Here is a 19,851-nt window from a genome sequence, read left to right as displayed (position 1 = left end):
TAAATGTTGTAAAATTTTTGAAATCTGAATCTCAAGATTTGCGTGGCCTGCATTATATTAGTAAGGGCAGTTAATGTATTTTGTGTTGAAATGAAGCGGGACACGTGAAGGTAATCATAATTTTACTTGAACTTTGAAGTGTAAAATCCAACTGTTTCAAAGGCAAAGATCTGAGCTGTCAAATCACGACAGCGAAGCTCTGCGTCAGGTTCCGTTTGAAGCTTCAGTTTGTGCTGTATTACCTTCCCAGTTGTGGTAGCCACTGGTTCTTTAATAATGAAAGCTCTTCTACCCATAAAACATGACAGTTATGATCTCATAAGTGAAACATTGTTGAGTTTGGAGATAAATAATCGGATAAATAAATACAATGGTAACGGACAACGCAATAGTAACGGACGTACAGAGCAATGATCACAAATTTTTGTGCCATTTTTCTGGAAAGTTACTGTCCACAGTAAGTCCAGCCGTGCGGAAGTACTAGTGTCCATCTAAACAGTTGAACGGATAGTTAAACTGGGTATGGCCTATGGTTTCTTCTTTTCCTTGGAATTTTGAATCTCTGGATTACCACACCTGTTGTTAACACATGTACAAAATAATTTTGTTTTCACTGTAGGTGAAATGCAATAACTGTTGCACTATCACTCGACAATATTAATAATAATAATAAAAAGATATCCAAAAAACAGTTTTATAAAATAATAAAGTTTATTGAATTTTATGACTTATTTTAAACAATATTCATGTTAAGGTACCTAAAATATATCATTTGTTTTAGACTTTTTTTTATGTTAACCAATATACCTATGTTAAATAAAATATTCGATGAAAATAAGCTAGTTTCTCCAAGTTTATTACATTCGTTTAAAACCATATCCCCATGTCGGTGTATACAGAGAAAAGATACAATTTGTTTATTTGATTTGCTGAAATGGCATTTTCATTGCATAGTTAAGGCACAATTTATAAGATTAAATCGACAAAGTATGTCATTTGTGAAAATATTTATGCAATACATATAAATAACAAAACAAAGAAAAATGTGTAGGTAATGACATCAAAAAGGATGCAATCGCAAAATGAAAACATCCTCGGGAGACCATCTGGTAATAGGGAACGATATGTTGCTTAACCCTAAATGCTGAACTAATCACTTACATTAATTACTGAATGGTCAGAGCGACTTTCTCCTACACGTATTTATAGCTTAATTCAGTCATCAGAATTGGTACATGTTCAATTTTGCTTAAGAGTTTACACAATCTGTCTTTATAACATTCCCATGCCGTGAATTCTGGAAGCACATTGGAAAAGGGGTATACAGTGCTACTGCATTTTCTGGCCACGAAGATCCAATAACTGCTTTTACTCTACAATTTTATCAGCAGTTCCGTATGTCCTAATTGAATTTAACCGAATTTATCATGCATACATTTCTGTTTTATTCTATAAGCATTTCTGTTAAATATTCGTATAGCCAAACTTGTCAAGACTCTACTTCAACAATATCTTTAGCCATGGTGAAATTTTTTGGACATCTGATTCCTCATCAAGGGTGTCCATTATGACTAAAATCCACTCCGTCAGCCATCCATTCATTCTCCAAAGATTAACTAGATCTCAGTTAGATTTTCAGGTTGTCTGGGTTCACGGCCGATGGCAGGGAAAATCTGGCAACACTAGCACTTAATAGTCTTTGTACGAGTGAAGACTAAAACGTCAACTCCATGTGTCAAAATCAACAGAAGCAGCAATATTGGTTCGCATGGTTTCCTGCCATAGAGGTGACGTCCAAACACTTCTTGGAACTCTCGGGTCACCTACCCAAGTTTGTCCGCCCTGTGTTCAGAGTGCTTTCACTAAATACACTGCATTTGCTTGGCACTTTTATTTCCTTTTCCATAAAGCATTGCGAAGTTGAAACGGCGCTATAAGTATCTGCTTATATAACCATGCCGATCTGCAAAGTACCGGTAAGAAGACTGTAGCGCAGTAAACCGAGTGATATAAAAGCCTTGGGGAAATAAGTTGTATTGGACTTGATTTATTTAGATGATTTATGCTTTCGTATCGGACACCATCTTCTCTTTGGATCGATCAGCATTTTAAATTTAAAACGTGTCACAGCTATCAACCGCGTAAATTGCACAGATTATTATTGTAGCTGCTACTCTGAGTGTTTCACTGATTGGAGGTCTCAATGGTCGATATTAAACGTTATCCTGAGAAGACTGACGTCTAAGGCCGAATGACAACCTGTCCCGTTTTGGCGTCAGAGGGGTCTGGGCGGACTTGGGGGGTAAGTGAATGCTACCGCTGACTGAATCCATGGAGCTGCCTGTGACACTACTGCTGACGTTGTGTTGCCCCAACAAACAACGCAGTCCCAAGAAGGCAAACAACAGAGCTTCCTTGAACTGCACTGTTTCATCGTCCGTGTCCGCCAAGACGATGTTCTTCTGGCTAAGCTTATCACGGAGTCTGTCCATGACACACTTGTTGAAGGCTCCACCCCCTGTCACCAGGACTGTTAAGTGGATTTGTCTGTTACCCGTGGATCTCTTGCGAGCGAAGTAAGGCTGGGGTAAGGCCTGGGCGGCGTAGCAGGCCTTGCTGACCTCCCGAGCAATGTGCTCTGAATACGTACATAGCAAGTCTGGAATGCTGTACTTGTTCGTCTAAAACGAAACATAAACGAGACACAACGTCAACAGTAAAGCAAACTAAAGAACACTGTGTGATTGTTGAAGTTTGTTGATATCTTGAACGTTTTGGAAATTTCCTCAGAAAGCGAAAATGGTAGATTAGGTTCACCAGGCAGACGACAGAACTATGCTGTTCTGCACATAAACATTTTCTCATGCTGCCTCCTCTCCGGACGTACGTGGGGAGGTCTGCCAGCAACCTGCGGATAGCTGTGGATTTCCCCCAGGATCTGCCGGTTTTCCTCCCACCATAATGTGGCCTCCGTCGTATAACTGAAATATTCTTGAAAATGGCGTAAAACACCAAATAAATAAATAAATACACTTTCATTTATTACTTTATCTTATTTTATGGAGCAATATTCATGTTTTAATTCTCTGTTGGGCTTTAACAACCAAACCGAAGTTGTTTCGGAACCCTGACGTAGCAAAAGGTTTTTCGCACTTTAAACACATCTTTCAGTGTTTATCAAAGTAGCCACGAGCTTATGCTCGAACACTTTATAAGAATTTCTTCTGTACGTGTAAGTCTTGCAGCATCCTGCGGATGGTCGTGGATTTCCTCCGGGCTCTGCCAGGTTTTCTCCCACCTTAATGCTGACCGCCATCGTATAAGTGAAATATTCTTGAGTACGGCGTAAAACACCAACCAAATAAATAAATCTGTACATGTAGAATAACGAAATCACGTGTATAAAACTGATGTGAGGTCAAAGTACATGGGCCCTTCCAGTGGTAGCATTAGCCATAAAGCCCACCTCAGAATTCAACATTCAAACGTTTAAATGCATATGTAATTTTTAGGCATTGTAAAAAGCCTAAAAAATCTGAATAAAAGCATACTCGTAGATAAAGAATTCAGGAGTTCAGAAGCTTGCTCGAGTTTTATCCTTTAAGGTAATCACGAATCTAAGGAATGCCCGACATAAAGATTGTACAGTATAAAAAATCTAACATTTTCACTGACATTATTTGCAACAATAAATCATGTTACAAAAGCAACTTTAATCTCTAACCCAAAACCATGGGTACATTTTCTCCTGTATTAAACCCGGCCAGCAATGAGGATAAGCGTCGTTTCGCGCGAACAATTCTTCAGTGCAAAGTACTGATTTCAGTAAAACGTCGGTGGAAAACTATCAAATCTGGGAACTATATCTAAAACTAAAATTTACTTGTTTGTGTAGAATTTTTAATTCATATTTTGTCTTTTTTTTCCAAATCATGTCAAGTTGCAAGAGATGGGTCTACCTCGATGAGTTTTAGCGAAAGGAAAAAGTGGGGCCTATATCCACAAGCTGAGTGTCAAAAGAAACGCGTGGAACTGCATGGAGATGTCACGCAACTTAAATGACAATGTTTGAGTAAGTAACGGGGGCGAGTTTTTCGCGGCCAGTTAGCTACATCGATGCATACTACTAGTGTGTTTTCGCCATTCATTTGAGTGTGACGTTACACCCCAAGCAGTCACGCACCATACATTTGTATGTATATCTACAGGCTCTTCACTTATCCAGGACTTGTCTTCACTGCAGACCATATACACATATGCATGTAACTGATTGATAGGCCGTGTGTTCGAGTGAATTTAATAAGACTTGTTGAGACTACAATAAGACTTCGCAATATACTTGTGGATATTCTGGTTTTTTTCACTGAGAAACATGACCCAGAGGATAACAGTGAAACATTTTTGAATATAGTCAATACGGTGTAACATCCCACAAAGTATATAACTTACTTATCTGGTTGATGTTTACGTCATGCTACCATGGTTAGGACGTCCCCCTAGAAGTATGCATGTATGTATGTATGCTTGAGGGTTTAACGTCATACTTAGCCATTTTTCAGTCATATGACGACAAGGAGTCATTTGGTGGGTGTACAAGGCGAGTACATGCCGCCACAGTGCTGCCGTCACTGAAGTATTATGACGAAGACACCAGACATGACATCTCTCCCAGTCACATTATGCTGACACCGGACCCACCGTCACGTTTCCTTGCTCTAGCCTCTTAGAGCGCAGAGCGCCACGCGAGGTACCATTTTTAAAGTCTTTGGTATGACCCGACCAGGGTTTGATCCCGGGGTCTTCCGACTTGGAGGCGGACGTTCTAACCATTAGGTCAGGGAAGCGGTCATCGTGAGGGGTGTAAAACATGACACCACATGACACCGATTAGTTTTATTGTTAAATGGAAACTATTTCTCCTCAGGTTTGGTCTGTAAAAATGCACTTTCAGATGTGCACGAAGGCATTAAACTGATACCTTTGGTATCAACACTTAAGGTTTTCTCATAAAGTGGTCCAATTTATAAGGTGGATGCATCAAGCAAAATGCATCACTTGAGGAAAGCAGCTCCAAAAAATCATGTATACACAGTAACCAAAATAATCATGCGACGTATAGCCTATATAATCTTACGTACGACGTAAAACCAGAACAATACATGTACATGGGCTTACACTTACGTCAAGAATTGGATATACGTTCTCCACAATCCATTCCAATCCAAGTGACTTTGGCGGTGGAAGCGTGTAATATTTCAAAGATTCCAACTCTTGGAGGACGTTTTCTAGCACATTGCCGCTTTTTCCTATCTGTCCGTCTACATCATGAGAAAAGTTGCCATGTTTTCCTGCTAGCATGTTGAGAACAGCATTACATCCGCAGATGTCATGGCCGTTCTGACCTCTCCAGCTAATGTTTGCGATGCCCCCGAGGTTAACGCATATGTCAACGCTGCTGAACAAGTAGCGCTCACCCTCGGGGACTAAAGGGGCACCCTGTCCGCCAAGGGCAATGTCCTTGTTCCTGAAATTGCACACGAACGGACAGTGCAAATATGCTGCGGTTGTCTCCCCTTCGCCCAGCTGGAACGTGACATGCCGCTCGGGTTGGTGGAACACGGTATGGCCATGCGACGCGACGAAGAAGGGTTTGGCATCTTCGGCATCGATGAATTCATCCACTGTTTCGCCTAAGAATCGACCATAGTCGACGTGGAGCTTGATTAAATCCAGCCCGCTCAATAGGTGGGCGTTCCGTAATCTTTCCAACCATTCCTCTGTGTAAGGCAACGTCAGTGTCTTCAGTATGCGGTAGCCCCAGACGTCAGTGTCCACGTCGCCGGTGAATTCGGCGTAACATATATCCAAGCCGTCAAGTGACGAGCCGGACATCAGTCCGATGCCGTGGAAGGACGACATCTCGTGCAGTACCACGTACTGTGAAAACTCCGAAATGATTGGGCTGTATTGGACGTAGATAGCCTAGCCTACTTCAGCCCAAGTTATCAAGTTCCGTAACGCTGCATTTACCACACGTAATTCAGCTGGCTTTCTGCTATATATGATATCAAAAGTGGGGTCAGATCTGAGAGTAAAGACGAAAACATAACAGCGACATGAACAAGGTCATTGAATCGGCTGTAAACGTGACAACACACAGTAAAGTAGGTCATCGTACTTCAGAAGCTTACTTACTTATATACGTATATAGATGTGTAGCCTATATAAGTATCTAGGCCTGTGTTTGTTCCTGTACGTAAAAAACAAGGCCTGTTACACACACAACATGTGTACGTCAGTATACACCGTTGTAACCCAGGTAATAAAATATGTTACGATCGTTGCTTGTGCCCTACGAAGATGTGCTTGTTTGGGCATATCGATGTCGCAGAGATAGGTTTACTATACGTTTAAAAACGAAGATATGACACACGCAGAACGAGTGGTGGTAGGGGGAAGTGAGTTAGTCTAGTCTGTTCCGCCAAATCCAATAATACCTTTATACAGGTGTACCATAGTGTCTTTACACGCGCGCATTTTGTAATATAGGAAGTTTAAATATAAAAGTATTGGAAAGATTTTGACATATGTACAGGGCCACGCTGGCTCAATAGTTAAATCGCTAGCTCCATAATTAAGGCTTTGGCTCAATAGTCAATTGAGCGTTAGACGGCACATAATTGAGCGTTAGACGGCATAATAGTTAAAGCACTGGCTCAATAGTTAAATTGCTGGCTCAACAGTTAAAGCGCTGGCTCAGTAGCTAAAGGGCTGGGTCTCTACGACTGTCACGCCCTGGGCCAATCAATCAGGTCGCCTGCTCGAATCCAGTTCTCGCTCTTTGGGATGCGACTTTAAGGTTACCTGATGGGGAAGGACGGTGGTTTTAATCTGGCGCTCGGATTTCCTCAAACGATTAACCTAACCGCCACCATATAACACACACACAAACACAGTTTCACGCATGTTTTAGTATGATTAATCGTCAGTTTGGTCAGTCACAACACTTAATCCTCTTAATACAACATAAAGATTCTGTTAAACTAACAGAATATTGTGATAAATTAACAGATTAATTTTTTGAGTGCAGCGTTAAAAACCAATCATTCAATGAAACCAATCATGATTCCTCCCAACTCTGTAAATATAAAATTTTATAGGGACATAGCCGGTGCAAAATTTTATACTGAAAATCTCTTAATCTTGTTAATCATCAGCACTTTTGAAGAGAGGTAAAATTCTGTACATTGGCATAGTTAAACAGTAGGATTTTTTCCCATTTACTTAGTATTTGTGTGTCATGGTCGCTTTTGTTGGGAACGTCATAAAAAGTCGTGTACCTCTTTCTGCTTCAAGAGAAAGCTCAGTATAGTACACAGGGTAGACAGGGGAAAGAACGTCATTTTGTCATTGTTTCTTATCATACTACCGGTACCCAGAACATCAGCTTGGTTATACCAGATTTTGGCATTATCTGGTCGTACAGGTAGTCAAATTATCTTCAGTCTGTGTGTAAAAATTTCAACGTTTGTTGCGAACGTTGTAAAAAGTAGGTTTGACTCCACTAAAAAGTTTGGACCGCTGGATTGTGTTAGACGAGGGTTTGTCAATGTCGGTTTGGCATTATTATGCCATTATTATTTTAGCATGAGTTGGGGACTCAATGTATACCACGCATTATAGGGCGGGCTCTGTGTGGAGGTGTAATGAAGCTGCAATGCGGTGAAACAATGGGAGCCCTGATTCTTTCTTCGGTACATAAAAAGAGTCTTTTCCTAGAACAAGATACGTGTACCGTGTGGACTATCTCCGACGGCTTCTGTACGAATTTATTTAATTTTGTGTAAAATTTTGTACACTAAATTTTGGAAGTTTGTAAAAGTTCGGCACATGGCCAGCTTGGCTTAACTTCTATGCTCGTCAGTGAGAGCAGTCATGCATAATACATGCTAAGCATCTCTGTCGCAGGATAGATCCAATCTGGAAGGGAGACAATCTGAAAAGCTGGAATGACAAAGCAATTATCTGCCCTTGTCCAGACATAAGAATTTGGACAGATTCATCGGATATGCAATGGGGGCCAGATGCAACTCAACTAGCAAAAAAGAGTTTTCTGGCAGCTGTGGCCCACATCAACAGAATGATTGAGTGAGGGGGGCGGGGAGCAAATTTATGGACAGATTTCCAGGTTGAGAGTTGAATCCAACAGCGTTCTCGAACGAACAGACCCAATGCGGTCAGTTGGGCGAAGGTGTATTTGCTACTCGACCGACGGATTAAACCCTGAAATTTGTGAGCAAGACACTGTAACCGGAAGTTGTAGAATCCTTTAGAGACGGAATTCGCTAAAAGTATATCCATTCCTCCATTCTTGATGACATATGTTCATCCAATATATAGAAGGAAGATAGGACATTGTAGGTAAGTGTAACACATGTATGTCAAGTACAAACCTGGCATGATTACAGGTACAATAGGTACAAACCTATTGCATGATAAGAGTCTCGATCCAGTCCTGAAACCAATATCACTCGACCTCCTACAGGCAGCAAGTTCAAAACTATCACATCCATGCACTCCTCAATACGTTACAACAGGTCACAACTGGCGGCGTGAAAATTTTGAAGCAAAGTATCCCCGAGAAAGGCATTCGAAACAAGCTGCATGTGAACCAGTTGTACACGAAATCTTCTTACAACAGCGCCAATGACCAATACTATAGTGTAGGCGGATATAAAGCAGGCCAGCGCCCACCACCCAATGATGAAAACATTCATCAAAAGGGTGTGTAAAGCACCGCTTCTTCCAACAGCCACGTTACATATAAACAGCATGGGGATGCAGAGTCCGGGGGAAACCCACCGTCCTGTCGTTCATAAAATAATTGCTGCTTATCATCAGTATGTCCTGCAAAATCTTATCATCAAAGAAGTTAACACGCGCGCACAAAATCCTCAACTTGGTATCATAAAACCTTTTCGTGAAATGTAATAGTGACATGATCAACTTCTAAAATTTTTGCACCTGTTGCGACATTTTATTCTGATCTGGGTGCTCCTCTGTGTCGCGTCAGTTGGACGTTTTTGACCAATTTGCTAACTGCTTGCAAGATGTCCTTGAGAGAGGCTTCCGGCTCTAGAGCTTTGGAAGTCGCAGGTGTGCGGGGTCTAAAGGTATCTATACCTGCCTTTTTCCCTAGAGTCGATGTACCACTGTCAAAGCTAAGCCAAACAAGGCGGCGGAGGAAAACGCCGAGCCTAATTTTTCATGTTTACTTCGGGTTTTTTTCTAACAAGCTAGGCCAACGACTAAAACAATATGCGGGTTTACTGAGAATACACGAAGGAACAGTGAGAGTCTAACTTCAGTGGAGCGCCTCATGCGATTCATTGCGATCTCGCCTTCCGCCAGGTTAAAACATAGCCAGTTGCACGGTCGGGCTAGACTAAAGGCCAGCCTTACAGAATTGTGGTACCTGTAATGGTGCTGTATCTGTACTGTCTCAGACTTTAAAATGTGGTCTCCTATCACTATTTTACAAACTCTTACCTTGTACATCAGTGTATGTAAGTATATGAAGCCAAACAATTCCCTGAACGGAAAGCCATGCCTAAGAGTCACAGATGCCTCAAAGTAGGGTAAAGCACATTAAATTAAGGCGATGTAGTTTGTCAAATTTTTCCAGCACATTATTTCGGCAAGTTTCCTGTCATCTCAGCATCTTGCAAATTTTTTGTTTTCCGTGACTGTGTTAACTATGGCTCACCTTTATTGCCAATGTGTTTTGTAAAAGACTGACGATATACTTCCTTTCGCGGGCTGCAAGTTAGGCTGCTTGTAACGAGCTGGGTCATTGGGTACACATGCCTTGTACACTATATTTCGGTAGAAATGATCTTCAGAGAAAAGTCGAGAACTCCTTTTCACAGTGCTTGTAGGTGTAAAACCAAATTACATGCTTTCGAATAAAGCGGCTTATTCTTTTTAATTGTCAGCTGTGAGCATTGCCGCCAACATGCATGTTTGTTTGACCTATGTTGTGCTTCGTAATATATATAGGCCTGCACGTGTCTTCCAAACGGCAAATAGGCCTTCTACTTCATAAATATTCATGACCAGGAAGATTCTATGACCTGGCTGTTTCGTGCAACTGAATGTGAGTTTTGTGTGGTGTAACAAACTAATTATGCAATTCGAATCCCTGTGTTCCGAAGGATGTCACTCGAGTCACATGTCACGAGCAACTAATGAGTGTATGGTTATCCATCTTAACACAGGATCTCTCGTTGTAGGTCTATATCCTCTCCTCACCATCCCACAACAGACTGTATATAATATACATGCATTGTTCAGTATATGGACCTACCGAACATAGTGTACGTACTTGCTCAGATGGCACAATAAATAAGTAAATTTGTGCGTCTAAATAGCCGAACAAGCCATCGTCCGGCCACGTAACAAACAACCAAATCTCGGAGTGCATCCCAAAGATAATAAATAATAAACTTCAGAGCGCACGGGTTTGCTGAATGTTCTCTCGTGTAAATGGGAAATTGCCGTTTGAGGGTGACATTTTGCTTGAGCGCGTCATCGATGTTTTGTGGATTTGACAATGTTTCAAAGAAGCTCTCTATCAGGTATAATAATAGTCTATACGTAGGAACAGATATTCATATACCAGCTGTCAACCAAAATGGACGTTCAAGTTCAATAATTTCCAAGCCAATTCCCAAAACGACGTTTTACACAAACTGCAAAAGAACTAAGAAAGTATACAATTAAAGCACGGAATCATGCAAAGAGAAACAGTCAATAGTTTCCAACGATATTGGAAAGATGCTTAATAATTTCGACTAAAAAGTTTTGCATTCCCCCACTCCCAGAATTATTCATCTTTTACTTCGATTTCATGATCTTGTCTGTCTATACTGATTTCTAAGTTTAACTGTTTTCTGGCAACTCTACATTCTGCATTATACCATATTTTGCCTTTACGTTTTAGCCTATTTCTAACGTTTGTCAGAGATTGTTGACGGTGTTATATGGCATTCCTCAAGTTAACCACATACCCGTTCAGTATACCACAAGTATCATCTGCTAATGTGATTGTAAACTTTGTGATAACGTCTTCATTCAGATCTCATAAAACATGTGGTACCTGACTGATATGTATTTATTTATTTATTGATTTGGTTGGCGTTTTATTCCGTACTCAAGAATATTTCACTTATGCGACGGTTGCCAGCATTATGGTGGGAGGAAACTGGGCACAGCCCGGGGGAAACCCACGACCATTCGCAGGCTGCTGTCAGACCTTGCAACGTACGGCCGACCTGACTGATACATCTGGGCGCTGTTTGTAGGACAGCTTTCAGTGGTTCTGCTGTATTATTGCTATCGTGACTTATTACTATTGCGACGATTTCTATTCGACGATGAAAATCTGAACAAAAAAAAGGAGTTTCAATATTAAAGGAATATTTCTAGACAATATTTCAAGTGACATTAAAATAGTCCATTAGAGAGTTTCGACATATTGCAAAATGTTTCTATCGTTTACCAATCTACAAATAAGAAATGACACAGTCTGAGTACACTAACTGTTGGTTGAAAAATATTTGAATGCGCAATATCCATGGTTGCTCTGCCGTAAGTTTAGATACCCGTTGAGCAGCCACGAATATGCCGTACCCACATATATCTCAACCAAAAGTCGATCAGAATTGACTAGAATTGACACACCAGCGTCTTCATTTATTGTTGCTTAATGCGATTCTACGAAGACGAAGTAGTATATGCAAACAATTCTCATTTCCTCTTTCATTATTCTTTTACCGAGGAACACATATTCATCTAGGGCACAAATTAATGGCCTTATATAGACATAAAAGTAAAACCGCGCAACAGTATACAGAAGGTGCAAAGATCGAGTGCAGCATGCTATATGCACGTCACACATATCGATGATTCGATCGGTTCAAATCAAGACGATGATCCTCGCACTTTTCAATTTAACCCAGACCTCGCTACAGCTGTGTCCCGCATATGGCAGTAACTATAGGAAAAGCCCGCTCCATTATCAAATTTTCCCCTACGAACAGAATATCCGCTCAGTCAGATCGACCACCACATTTATGCAAGTTGCAACGTTGTAACCGGTGCATGATCTGATGAGGTAAGCGAATGGGATATATTCCGTTTCGAGCAGCTGTATATATTGGGGAATATGTGATTACAGATTGGGCAGTAAACTAAAGCTCATGCGATAATGAATGTATTAATATACCTGAGGTTGAAATGCTCACAGAATTTACATGTTAAGGGCACCATACACGTATTTCTAATGGAGAGCTCACACCAAGTCTGACGTAGGTCACGCACAAACAGGCAGTGATCTTCCTAGCATTCCAGCATTCAGCAGCCGTGACGCCCAGCACGTCCCTTCAGTGAGAGTGAGTGAGTGAGTGCTTGGAGTTCAACGTCCTACTCAACAATTTTTCAGTCATATGACGACGAAGGAATCCTTATGGTGTATGTAATGTGCTTCCTTGTCGCAGGACGGATTTCTACCGCTCTTTTATCTAGTGCTGTTTCACTGAGACGACTTACCGAAGGCATGTAAGCCGCCCCGCCCGAGCCATTATACTGATACGGGTCATCCAGTCGTTGTACTATCCCCTTTATGCTGAACGCCAAGCAAGGACGTTACAACAAAGTCTTAGAAATGACTCGACCCAGGATTATGAATAAAATAAAGGCAGTCCATCTGTACTTATCTGAACAAAAATGGTATCACTTTCTACCAGTTTCATGTTTGATTTTAACCTTTGAAGTACACATCTGTGAAGACTGAAATAATAGTATGAGCCACCTCCGATAGATGTTATGCCAGTAACATGTCCTGTGGCCAAAAGAGTTCTAGGGTCTTTTGGTAGATAAGGGTGATACTTTTTCAGTATGCTCAATAACCTACCCAGTGCTGTGTGCGTGATATTTTCAACAGCCCATGCAGCTATCATGTCAAGCTGAGATTCCATATACGCGGTATGCGGTTTGCGGTATACGGCACGCGGTACTCGGATACGGCATGCGGTATGCGCTTTCTCTGATTCCATTTTATGCGGTAACCTATGCGTTTTCTTTCATTCATGGTGCGTTTTTATCAGAGCAAACATGTCGCATTCCTCCATTTCACGACGTGTGGCTTTAGAGCAAGATTCAGACCTTGCCATAATAGCAATGTCATATAAGTTGTTGCAACTAAAGAAGCGTAAAAAGAGAAAACACCGATGGTGGGTCCACAGTATTTTGCGGCAAAGAGCTCAGCAGGGAGCTTTCCATAACTTGGTTTCGGAATTGCAGCTGGATGGAGAAAAATTCCAACAGTACTTTCGTCTAACCAGAGAACAATTTAAACAAGTTCCGACCACGTGTCGGGGAAACACCCCACCAGTGACGTCATTTCTTGGGACACCCTGTCCGGTTTTGAAAACGCATACCGCACCGATCGCTACATGGTGCGATTGATTTTGCCATATACGTTTCCGCATGAAAAAACGGATCCGCGACCGTACCTATGGAATCATTGCAACTTATTTTAACTATTTCGATTTTTTGCCGCGTACCGCATACCGCGTACCCTATACCGCTACCGCATGTAAGGAATCTCAGCTTCAGACGGTAGACTACTTTTGTCATCATCTGAATCACAATCAGTATTGTTATCACTAGTAGGCCTACTTTTGTTTAATTCATCAATTTCATTGCTGATCAGTAATGAACTGTCATTGTCAGATATTGTACCACTGGTTTCAAGTGGATTGTGGACAATGTTTGAGTAGTCACCAAATGTGATGTTGTCAACACAATCAGGTGTAGACTGAAAGTGTAAATGTGGATGAGCTGTAATGTTGGTATTTTCTTTACATTTCATCTCAGCGTAATGGTACTCAGAGATGCACTTTCCTGGCTCTTTGTACATTTTGATGGACAAGGCTTCTCACCATTATGATTTTGTGAAAATGTGATGTTTGTGAGGTGTTTGTTTACTTGGCTGTGAATTCGCCTTCTTTTAGTCCAATACGACATACTATTTATACTGTACTACTAACTATAGAATATGTTGTCGTTGTTGAACAGTTGTAAAATTCGTGTCTGCACGTTTTTAACTATCTGCTGTGCTCTTTACGTGTAAACGCCAAAATAACGGAGGAAGGTTGCTTGACAGTGTTATGGAAGTGAAAATACACCAAAATTCTGTCAAAGAATGAACGTTTAAACCATTTCAGGCAAATATTTTGAGAAACGATTTCGATGGATCTTACCAGAGTTTTCAGAAGCAGCTGACAATGAGCTGGGTGGCACATCCCACAATTCCTCGTCCCGGAATACACTGTTTGGAAGGGTTCAGAACTGGGCCGCCTTTGTGCAAGCACATTATCTTTAAATCTTTGGCTGTCCGTTGCGGAAGTTGTAAACGTACTATTCTGCCCAGGGCAGACAACTGCCACAAGATCGATAACTCTATAATTTTTTCGGGGCCTCCGTGGCTCAGTCGGTTAGCGCGCTAGCGCAGCGTAATGACCCAGAAGCCTCTCACCAATGCGGTCTCTGTGAGTTCAAGACCAGCTCATGCTGCCTTCCTCTCCGGTCGTAAGTGGGAAGGTCTGCCAGCAACCTACGGATGGTCGTGGGTTTCCCCCGGGCTCTGCCCGGTTTCCACCCACCATAATGCTGGCCGCCGTCGTATAAGTGAAATATTCTTTACGAGTACGGCGTAAAACACCAATCAAAAAAAAAAAAAAAAAAAATCTATAATTTTTTCTTATAAAGATACTGTAAAAACGTGGTCAGTTACACGAATAAGTCATGATCTCAGCACAACATCAGGCTAATGCATGTAAGTTATACGAGTGTCAGTCTCAAGACTTCACGGACAATAACTAAACCGTATACATGCACTTTTTACTGAAGTGATTCCAGGTAAAGGTTTTGATAACGGAGGTCTGACCGAGGCGGCAGAGGAATGATTTTCCACCATTGGCCCGATTCAGGGGTATTACGTGTTTTATACTGGTAGCTCAATTTGTTCCTATGGGAACTGAACCGATGCTAGTCGGTAGCTAGATGATAACTGAAAACCGGGCAAATGATGGCGTGCCATCATTGGTTCGATGAGGGCTGAGTACATGGTGTCAACCTTTTGAACTATAGCAGCATGACTTTACTGAACGTTACTGTGTCGGTACTGGCACATTTAGGGCAATATGAATTGTAACTGAATACTGGCTAGCCAGCAATGGCGTGGTACTGGGTGCGTTAAGGATGTCACTTGCCAGTACTGCCTTAATACGCCGCTTCAACACAGGAATCGGCCCACTGGTGTCATGTTTATTGGGTAATCCTGGATCTACCGCTCCCGAAGCGGACCCTCTACCAACTGTGCTGTCCGGGCCGGTCTCTTCAGTGAGAGGTTACTTGAGGAAGCCACACACATTTTTGGTGCACAGGTACATGCTTGGTATCAAAATGATGGAAATTGTCTAAGCTTTGGGCAGGTATGAGTTTTAATGATGAAAGTCTGAAATTCTGGGCGAGGGGACACAAGGAGACAGGTGGTGATGAGGCTGCGATGACGTCCCCTTAGCGTTGCTAGGCACCCCTCCCAGCTGCCGGCATAGGAAGGTCCAGATTTTGACGGTCAACCTAGTAAAGATTTTTATCTTGTTTCTCACAGGCTGGGCCAGGTATGCACCAACGCTTATTTGCCACGGAATGTTTGGGACTGAGCTACTGCGCTAAATGTTAACATTGTCGCTTATGGAAAACCAATGAGGGTCTGTGGCCACTTGCGAGAATGAACGAGGCTGAAGCGATTAGCGCCCTCTGAAGACAGGAGGAGTAAATCAGCCAAATGGACGACTGGAGTTGCCCACTGTTACTATAATGACTGCCATAGGTATTATCTACACGTGAATTGTATGTACGACTATCAGAAGGAGATGCCGGCAACAGTGGGTGTTGTGTCTGAACATGTGTTTAGGTTGTGAACTTGTGAGGTTGTTATGGACCATTTTTGGTTCAGTGCGACCGAGAACAGGGTTGCTGATTATGGGAACCACTTTGGGTTGACACTGATTTACGCTACGGAAGATTTAATGCGCGTGCGAAGAGGTGGTATTTGTGTCTTACTGTCGATCTGAAGCAGTTATTCCCTGTAACTCACCCAGCACTCTATGTTGCTTGATAGAGTTAAATTCCGCAACAGCCCATTCCTACGGCGAAAACTAGGTATAAAAAGTACGTCTATGATAAATGTGTAAATATTCAACAACACGGAAATCCCATGCACGTATTTCTGACTGAAGTCAAAAATTCTACTTCCAGAACCAAAAACTACAGAGTTAGAAATGGCTTTGTAGAATCGGCCCCTGTTTAGCTATCAATATCATAAAAGCAATTATCTTACCTGTTGCACATGTTATTGCAACTGACTTTCCAACGTTATTCATGGATTCGTTTTACTCTATTCGTCTTCCCTGTATCGGCTTGTTGAATTATGTGTCAAATATGACGTGCACGCGCGCCAGTTCGTGAATCTCCATCAGCTCCAGAAGGCTAAAACCGAAGAGGCTACGATAGAGTTGATATGCTTTGGACATTTCCTTCAAAGGTATATTCATGCCAAAGTCGGGCTGTTTAATGGACTGGGATTAAGAAAGATATGTGTCTAGTCGGAGCAGGCGCAGTTGCAATCGAAAAACAAAGGTTTTTTTATTGCCGTTTTGTGACTTCTTGCCAATGTTGTTTCACGCCTGTACATGACGTTAAAGGATTAGTGTCCAAATTTAGCTACTGGTCCTAATTATTAAGATTATAGTCTATTGAAAATGTATATTACCGGAAGGGGTTTGGAGAAACGTAATGATGACTAAACCCATCAAACCAAGAGATTTACTTCTCCAGCCAATCTCCATCCAGCCTGCCACCCGTTACAGCTCACCCGGGAATTCTTATCAGAACGATAGATTCTAGATACACAAAAACAAATAATCTGCTGCATGAATTTGAACCCATAATGATTGCCGTTCTGATTTATGAGACATCTCTGGCCAGACTTCGGATTCTGAATTTTAAAACGTTTAATTTGATCTTTGTCTTGGCATTTCCACTGAATTGGCAATACTAATGTATTATTTATTCATTATTTTGTCCCTGTGTCTGCTTCACAATAAATATCATTTTAGTTCCAGGTATTCTAAATTCGTGTATAAATTTCTAGGTGTAGAATTACAATAGTCTAACCTTAATTAGGCGAGATCGCGCAGAAACGCTTGGAGTGCTCCATATCAAACTTACCGTCTGAATGTTTCCACATGTATTCTAGTAAAACCCACATATTCTTTGCCTTTTGGCCAACACTGTTAATAAGAAACCCTTGGATAAACACGCCACCTCCATGTTTGGCCTCGCTTTGACGTTGGTAACCTACATCTACTCTAGGAAGATGTTCGTCGATTACATTTCATCTTTCCCTTCAGGTGCAAAACGTTGCTATACTCCAGGGCCTATGCGAGATGATCTACCGCTGACAGGTAAATCCCTAGTCCAGACGCTTGACCTGATTGACATGTAGGCTCAATTACACATCACCGCCATTGTTTCTCATGTAGCTCTCTGATTGGCTCTTGGCTAATCTCTGATTAGCTGTTGCGCAATGGAGGTAGTCAGTGCTAGACCCAATGTTGTCAGATCAGGGGAGATAACAAGTGTCCAAGTATTGTCAGATCAGGGGAGGTAACAAGGGTCCAGGTTCTGGACTTGGTAAATCCCTTGTTAATTTTCTCCTTGCGGTAAACGCCACTAATGAGACTCTACTACTGTTAACTACTAAACAACATAAAACAACTTGATAAATCACAAAAGAAACACATTACTGTGGTTTGGGAGTTGTAGGTTTTTTTTATTGTTTCTTCTACAGACAGGATAATCTCGTGTCTACAAGTATTAATCATCAAGAATGCCCAGGTGATTAAAAATAGAGCATAGGCAATCCTCCGCACGAAGACACATGTAGTATAATAAAATAAGCATAAGCAGGCAAACAGATGTAAATGCATATATATATATATATATATATATATATATATATATATATATATACAAGTATATGAATATAGGGTGTGGCGGAAGGGGAAAACAAGTGTTCACATAATGCCGCTGGCTAGTTGTGGGAACTGCGACAACAAGGAGTTAACCATACCCGACGGTTAGTTAACCATGCACGCCCACATGAATGTCTAAATGAAGAAATGTTTGGGGTTTAACGTCGTACTTAACAGGCTTTTGATCGTATGACTACGAGGAGTCACTGGGTGTGTGTACATATACTGTGTCTCCTTGTGACAGGGCGAGTCCTTGCCGCCACTGAAGACACCAGACATGACACCCCACCCAGTCACATTATACTGACACCGGGCCAAAAAGTCTTATTGCCCTAGGCAGGGTTAGCTGGCAAGAACTACCAGCTAAGATTTCTACCTAGTTTTTGCTTCTTCCTTTAATATTGCGGCAAACCCAGCGACGACTCTCAAAGGGTCTTACTGAAAATAGATCAAATTAAGTAACTCAAACGAAAATATCAATCATGTTTGTACCAAACATGCCCTTGACTTTTAAACTCAGGGTTCCGGTTTTTAAACTCAAGGGGCCTCGACTATTAAACTCGTGATTTTTCCCTCCGCCAATTTTTTTCCCCGCTGTGTTATTTTAAAAACTCCGTAGTTGTCACAACAGACGGTGTATGAATTTATTTAAGTATGACGGATATTTACCCCATCATGGATATCGACTGCTAATGGTACACGTCGCTGTAACTGGCAAAGTGATCAAATGATGCACTCCGTGCAATCATGGAAGTTCCAACCTACAATTAAGGCTACACACATGCTCGGTTCCCTCTCTCTTCATACCTGAGCAGTCTGTCTAACCATCATGTGATTTGAACACCCACGTGGCCTGGCTGTGGTAGATCAATAAAAAAATCCGCCTGAATCCAACTGGGGTGAAAAGGGTCCAAATGAATTAAACAATGTGAACACTTTCACCATCCATTCCTTTCTAACTATCCACAATATCTAAATACCTCATCTCAATACCTCTAAGTTCCTGTTAATCCGCCGCTCTGTTTTCCATTCGCATTACTAATGTACCTGTCCAAAGAAAATTTAAATGTGAAATGGTTATTTTTTTAGGTACAATTTATTTGCGGGCATGTAGAGTGTAATCTGCACACTCCTGAACCTCAATGTTTTGGCAGCAAACAAAGTGGGAAATAATGTGACGGTTTCAAGTTTGTGTGTGAATTAACCTTACACGGAAATCGATTTGTCAGAAACAATCAAACGTTTATAATCCGTCAAGACATGTTCACCTGTTAAGTTTGTTTGAAATTCACGTTGACATGTATATTATTTTAACACTGTGGTGAAACACTGTTAACAATATCTTCTCGCAGAATTGAAGGTAACCTCTCTAGAGCCTCGTACACTTATGCATATTACTGTCCAATTTACCAGGCCCCTACCTACCTACATGTGCATTACTATAGTGTGAGTTTAATGTTTAATACATTGAAACAATGTTGTAAATTGTTGTAAAACAACAAGTTCCCAGCGCATGTGAAATGCTGAATGGCCCCTTGTAAGGTGACCTGCAGGAGACATGCAATTTCTGTCATCTTGTGATATTGCTCTGAACGGATGTCAGTATATGTATTATACCTAGTTCTTTCACATATGTCTGAGTTGCTGATTAGTGATGTCGGTTGATTAGTGTCCCCATCCCCACTGG

The 19,851-nt window shown here is 41.4% G+C and overlaps 1 protein-coding gene across 2 annotated transcripts; it reads right to left on the bottom strand.

Annotated features, from left to right (window-relative positions):
- Nucleotides 1-1,350: 1,350 nt before the first annotated feature.
- LOC135472803 (anhydro-N-acetylmuramic acid kinase-like) lies at nt 1,351-8,502 on the bottom strand. Of its 2 annotated transcripts, XM_064752483.1 has the most exons (3): nt 8,454-8,502; nt 5,182-6,085; nt 1,351-2,681 (listed from the first exon to the last, which is right to left on the bottom strand). In XM_064752483.1, the coding sequence occupies exons 2-3, from the start codon at nt 5,917-5,919 to the stop codon at nt 2,214-2,216; spliced, it is 1,206 nt and encodes a 401-aa protein (XP_064608553.1). In that variant the 5' UTR covers nt 5,920-6,085; nt 8,454-8,502; the 3' UTR covers nt 1,351-2,213. The 2 variants fall into 2 exon arrangements, with proteins under 2 accessions (XP_064608553.1, XP_064608552.1); XM_064752482.1 differs by lacking the exon at nt 8,454-8,502 and having other exon boundaries at nt 5,182-6,314.
- Nucleotides 8,503-19,851: the final 11,349 nt, after the last annotated feature.

The sequence above is a fragment of the Liolophura sinensis genome, chromosome 8, assembly GCF_032854445.1.
Source record: "Liolophura sinensis isolate JHLJ2023 chromosome 8, CUHK_Ljap_v2, whole genome shotgun sequence".
Taxonomy (NCBI): Eukaryota; Metazoa; Mollusca; class Polyplacophora; order Chitonida; family Chitonidae; genus Liolophura; species Liolophura sinensis.
This window is presented reverse-complemented; position numbering and strand designations above follow the sequence as displayed.